This window comes from Otolemur garnettii, unplaced genomic scaffold (assembly GCF_000181295.1).
Source record: "Otolemur garnettii isolate 467f Iridium unplaced genomic scaffold, OtoGar3 scaffold00018, whole genome shotgun sequence".
NCBI classification, from domain to species: domain Eukaryota; kingdom Metazoa; phylum Chordata; class Mammalia; order Primates; family Galagidae; genus Otolemur; species Otolemur garnettii.
The window spans coordinates 2,529,886-2,535,628 of NW_003852413.1; the positions used below are offsets into that span (position 1 = coordinate 2,529,886).

General features: G+C 58.0%; 2 protein-coding genes across 2 annotated transcripts in view; one reads left to right on the forward strand and one right to left on the reverse strand.

Annotated features, from left to right (window-relative positions):
- Positions 1-2,719, forward strand: part of SGSH (N-sulfoglucosamine sulfohydrolase) — a 9,011-nt gene extending 6,292 nt beyond the window's left edge. Inside the window, exons 7-8 of the mRNA XM_003786073.3 lie at positions 69-272; positions 1,260-2,719. Coding sequence (XP_003786121.1) covers positions 69-272; positions 1,260-1,819 — 764 coding nt within the window. The 3' untranslated portion in view covers positions 1,820-2,719. The remainder of the gene's footprint in view (positions 1-68; positions 273-1,259) is intronic.
- A 924-nt stretch (positions 2,720-3,643) lies between these two features.
- Positions 3,644-5,743, reverse strand: part of CARD14 (caspase recruitment domain family member 14) — a 22,073-nt gene continuing 19,973 nt past the window's right edge. Inside the window, exons 18-20 of the mRNA XM_003786074.1 lie at positions 5,406-5,524; positions 4,355-4,470; positions 3,644-3,851 (exon numbers count right to left, since the gene is read on the reverse strand). Coding sequence (XP_003786122.1) covers positions 3,644-3,851; positions 4,355-4,470; positions 5,406-5,524 — 443 coding nt within the window. The remainder of the gene's footprint in view (positions 3,852-4,354; positions 4,471-5,405; positions 5,525-5,743) is intronic.

Genomic DNA, 5,743 nt, shown 5'->3' on the forward strand with positions numbered 1-5,743 from the left:
AAGTCTGCACATGATCCGTGTCCCCACGCTGTCGCTGCACTGAGCCCTGCTCCCCACCCCACCCGCAGGGGTTGGCCTTGTGCTCCAGGAGCTGCGCGGAGCAGGTGTCCTAAATGACACCCTGGTGATCTTCACGTCTGATAATGGGATCCCCTTCCCCAGCGGCAGGACCAACCTGTACTGGCCAGGCACCGCTGAACCCTTGCTAGTGTCATCCCCGGAGCACCCAAAACGCCGGGGCCAGGTCAGCGAGGCCTATGTGAGCCTGCTAGGTATGTTGTCTGCCTCCTGCAGGGGAAGGGGGGAGATGAACCTTTGACGGTGCCCACACCCGACATTGCTCTGCACCCATTGTCTAACATGGTTCCATGCCACCTGCGTGAGGAAGGTACGGCACTCCCATCCTACAGGTAGAAAGCGTGAGGTGAAAGGAGCTGCCTGGGGTCACACACACACTGTCAGCACCAAGTGGGGAATCCCAGCCTGGGTCTCCGGGTTGCTGTCTAAGCCATTGGCTTTCCCAGTAGACCACAGGTGGACAGCAGAGTCCCCAGGAACACCTGTTAGTGCCCATGGGCAACACCAGAGTGTCCGGGTCGCTGGACCTGGGCTGGGATCTCAAGAATTTGCTCGTCTACCTAGTTCCCAGGTGGCAGGGATACCATGGGCCCGGGGAGCCTCTGAGAATCACTGTTCCTATCTCACCTGCCTGGGAACCTGGAGCCCCTCGGGCCCCTGCTCACATCCATGAAGCCCTGGGGGTGTCCAGTCCCACATTATAGATGTGCAGACAAAACTGCAGGTGAGGGGCCCAGGGTGAGCCCCTTGGCCCAGAGCAGAAACCACCGGGCCTGCTCACTGCCCAGCAGAGCCTACAGGTGGGCTCAGGGCAGCTGTACACTCAGGTCCCTACAGCTCAGGGCTCACATTTCTCTTTTCCAACCCAGCCAACAGATGGGAGTGCTGTGGCCACTCCACAGAGTAGGAATAGCCGAGCCCTCCCTACATGGGAGACTTCCTTTCTGGTCCACAGGGTTTTAGAAGGGTCCTAAATATCACCAAGGGCCTTTTTCGAGACCATTAAAGGCATCAGGTCCCAGGGAGATGCAGTGACTGAGAGGTGCAGAGGGAGCACCCCACTGGGGTGCTGAGCACACTAGGGGGCCACCAGCTTCCCAGAGCGGCTCAGGTTCTTGGCCCTTCTAAAGGCGGCTCCCGGGCCAAGGGGCTGCTATGCTGAGATGCCACTTGCTCTGCAGACCTCACGCCCACCATCCTGGACTGGTTCTCCATCCCCTACCCCAGCTACACCATCTTTGGCTCCGAGACTGTCCAGCTCACCGGCCGGTCCCTCCTGCCAGCGCTGGAGACAGAGCCGCCTTGGACCACAGTCTTCGGCAGCCAGAGCCTCCATGAGGTCACCATGTCCTACCCCATGCGCTCCGTACAGCACCGCAGCTTCCGCCTCGTGCACAACCTCAGCTTCCGCATGCCTTTCCCCATCGACCAGGACTTCTACGTCTCGCCCACCTTCCAGGACATCCTCAACCGCACCACGGCCGGGCAGCCCACGGGCTGGTACAAGGACCTTCACCACTACTACTACCGGGCACGCTGGGAGCTCTATGACCAGAGCCAGGACCCCCATGAGACCCAGAACCTGGCCAGTGACCCACGCTTCACTCAAGTTCTTGAAATGCTGCAGGCCCAGCTGGCCAAGTGGCAGTGGGAGACCCACGACCCTTGGGTATGCGCCCCTGATGGCGTCCTGGAGGAGAAGCTCTCTCCCCAGTGCCGGCCCCTCCACAATGAGCTGTGACTCTCTGGGACCACCTTTCCTCCCTTCCCGTCCCAGAAACATTCCCACAAGCCTTCTTGACTGGTGGTGGAAGGGACCAACCAGGGGCAGTGATTCCCAGCCCTTTCAAGATGCCTCTGCCTGGAGGGAAGACCGTGTGTGTCTCCCTCTCCAGTGGTGCTGCCACCATAGTAGGGGACACCACCGTCCTTGTGTCTGAACTGTACCCCAGCATAGGAATTCTTGGGGGACTTTGGGGACAGAGCAGGATCCCAAGCCCATGACGAGGAAGGCTGTTTGCTGGGTTGGTCTGAGAACCTGCAGGTGGAAGGACTTGAGACCCTCTCTGGTCTTTGGAATCAACAGGTACTTCTGAGCCCTTTACCTGTGGACAGGTGGGAGCTTCTGTGCCACAGGGCATGGGTCACAGTGGGTCCAAACCATGCTCAGTGTGGCAATGTGGCATGGGGCTGTTACTAAGCTATGGGCTCAAGGAAGCCTCTGAGCAACTCTGGGGGTTGTTACTGCCTCCTTTGGTTTGCCCCAAAGTCAACTACCAGCCCCCAGGAAGGCTTCTGCTGACGGAGCTCCCTGAGTGCTGAGTCTGATCCTGTGGTCTTTCTGGACAAAGCTCATTCTTCTTTTGAGATTGTCCAGAGATGAAGGTACGCAGGTGCCCCCATCCCTCTAGCTTGGGTTATTCTCTTGGATGACACAAGCACTGCATGGACAAGGGGCTGCACCTACCTGGCCTCTACCCTCCATGGGGGCAGAAGCTTGGCAGGAGAGGACTCTCATCCTCCATGGGGGGGCTCCCCCACTCCTTCCTCCCCCCAACATTGAATGCTGGAGGTGGGAAAAAGCCACAGGCCACAGAGTATTACAAAAGGTTTTTATTTTAGTAAAATATGCGGAAGTTCATTTTATGAATCCTTTATGGTAATACCAACCCGAATTCTAGAACAATGTCCTGATTCCAGGCCCCTGTTGTCAAAATGACTGACAGTCTGGGACAGTCCCAGGGGTGGGAGGCAAGGCCAGGATGCAGGGGACCTGGGGTGCCCACCCAAGCTGTACCTGCAGGGCTCCCAAGCCCTGGAGGGGGAGGGAAGATGCTTGGCCCAGGAAGGGACTGGGGCACCATGCCAGGTTGTGGGGAGGCAGCTCCCAGGCTCAGGAAGAGTCCTAGGCCTCCATGCCCATGACCCCACCTGGCACTGACCCACTGAAAATACTGTTTCCATCACCCAGAAGCTTAATAATAGATAAACACCCTGGTCTTTGTAAACTAGAGTCACTGAGGCTTCCTTCAGACATCAGAAGCTAAAAAAAGCCAGGCGGGGGTCCAGCACATGGGGTCCTCTGGCTCTGCTCTGGGCAGGGCAGCAGCAACCTTGGCAGGCAACAGGGCTCCAGCCTGCAGGGTAGGTGCAGGGTGATGCCTTTACATGGTGAAATGCAAGGCCAAAGCTCAGCCTCCCGGTGTTCAGATTGGGTAGTCTGCAGACGGGGTTTTCTGGAGAGGTCTCAGCCTTCCCATTCTGGGAAGTGTGGGGAAACCCCACTCCCATTAGAAACTTCAGGGTCCTGGGTTCAGACTATGCGAAGCCTTGGAGAAATGGGGGAGAGAGTTTCTGCAGAAAGGTGAGCATACCAGGAGTGACTCCACCATTTACAGCCTGCAGGTGGTAAGGGTTTGAGGCTAGACCCTGTCCAGAGAGGCGAGAGCTGGCCTTGTGTGCTGAGCACCCCACAGCTGTGCCCGCCAGGACCTGAGCTCAGAGGACAGGACCATGGTAACAGGCATGCGAAGAACCCCACAGGCCCAGGAGGGGACACTGGGCGTCAGCGGGGCGTCTGCTCTGTCCACACCACCTTCTTCTGCTCATCTGCGATGGCCAGGCGGACACAGCCAAGCAGGCTGTCCAGGTCACTCCAGCTGTCAGGGGCCAGGCTGACGTACAGACAGGGTGCTCTGTCCAGCTCAGCCTCCTCCTGTCTAGCTGCCTCCAGGAGCTGCTCTTCCGTGGTGCCAAGCCGCTGCAGGCCCTTCCTGCCAGGGCAGAGAAGGGGGCAGGCTCAGGGAAGCAATGACACTGTCCCTGCCTAAATGCCCCAGAACACTGACGGCCCCTCTTGGAGGGAACCTTGTAGAGACAGGACCTGGGCCCTGAGTGATATTCCACATGATGGGGCCAGCTTGTCTAAAATACAACCTTAGTTCTCAGAGTTTGAAGGGGTCTAACCCTAGCCTTAAACCAAATGATGGCTTCCAACAGTTTTGGTCTTCACCCAGCATGGATTGGACCATGTCAGCTGTATGAGCCCCAGTGAATGCATGGCCTCTGTAGAGCACAGCCAAGAGTCAGGGTCCCCCTCATGACTGTCCCCAGCCTGATCCCCAGGGCAAGGGCAGCTGGACTTGTCCTGAAGTTGCCTAGAAACTACCCTGTCAGTGCTCCCAGCTCAAGGAAGCCTGCAGGGAGCTCAGAGGCACCGCCATGGGCTTGAGGTGCCCAGGCCTGTCCATCCTCACTGGTCCCAGCTGACACCTACTTCAGTTTTTTTGCCGCCTTCTCATTGATGGAGACATGGACAACGATGGGGAAAATCTCCATCCTCTGCAGGGCACAGACACTGTCCAGCCGGACATCCAGAAGGGCGTGAGTGTTCTTGGCAAGAGAGAGAAATGAGTCAGTCAGGAGCCTCAAAGGAAGTGAGAGGAGCCCCTACTGGGTGTCAAGGGTCCTGGGAGCAGCTGAGGGGAGGGCCGGTCAGGACAGTTTTAGAGGAGGTGGGGAGGAGAGTTTGCTGCCCTCTGTGTTGTGGTGCTGAGTTCCTATCCACCAAATTTCTCTGGCAAACAGAGACCGCTAGCTGCTGGTGCAGGGTCTCCCCAGTCTGTTGGGGTGGGAGGGGAAGGACTCTGGGTGGGGTAGCAGAGCTGAAGGACTCCCCAGGCGCAGTGAGCCACCTTTCTCTATTTGGGCCTTCAAACACAGGGAGTGTGGCAGTGCTCGCAGCTCAGTGGGTAGGGTGCTGGCCACATATACCAAGGCTGGCAGGTTTGAACCCGGCCTGGGCCAGCTAAAAACAACATGGCAACTGCAACAAAGAAAAATAGTTGGGTGTTGTGGTGGGTGCCTGTAGTCCCAGCTACTTGGAAGGCTGAGGCAAGAGGATTGCTTTAGCCCTAGAGTTTGAGGTTGCTGTGAGCTGTGATGCCACAGCACTGTAGGGAGGGTGACATAGTAAGACTCTGTCTCAAAAACAAAACAAAACAAAATACACACAGGAAGTGTGCCATCTCCATCTCACTCATTCATGACCAAATACCTATCAAATGTCTCCTGAGTTGAGGGAGCTGAGGCGTACGGAATTTGAAGACTTGCCCAAGACCAGGAGGATCCCACTTTCCCCACTGAGCACTGGGCTGGGGGTCCAGGGTGGAGGTTGGGCCATGTCCCTTAGGGCTCAGGTTAGTTTTCCCACCCCTCCCCTAACCCTCCTCAGCATGGGGGGGGAGTGTCCTGGCCGTCCCCAGGCCCTACCCCTTGGTCCAGGGCAGGAGTGGCCATCCCCAGAGCCGTCCCCAGGCCCCACTCACCTTTGCCAGGAGGGACTCTATGGCTCGGCGGGTCACCCAGCAGCGGCCACCGGATACCCCCTCCTGGACGATGTCCCCTCTCTGGCTCCAGGCATCATACTCCTCCTGGCTCAAATACTCTGGAGGCAACATTAGATTGGGGGGGGGGTCCTGAGGGCTCCAGGCTGAGTACCCCACGCAGACCCCCACCCACGGGAGAGGCTCTTCCTGGGGCATCTTCTTTATAGACCTGCCCCTGCTCTTCCCACCTAGAGGTCTGCACCCCGCACGTCCATCCTGACCTACCCAGACATGGCCGGTGCTCAGTCAACATCGGGGTGTGGATGGGAGGAGGGAGG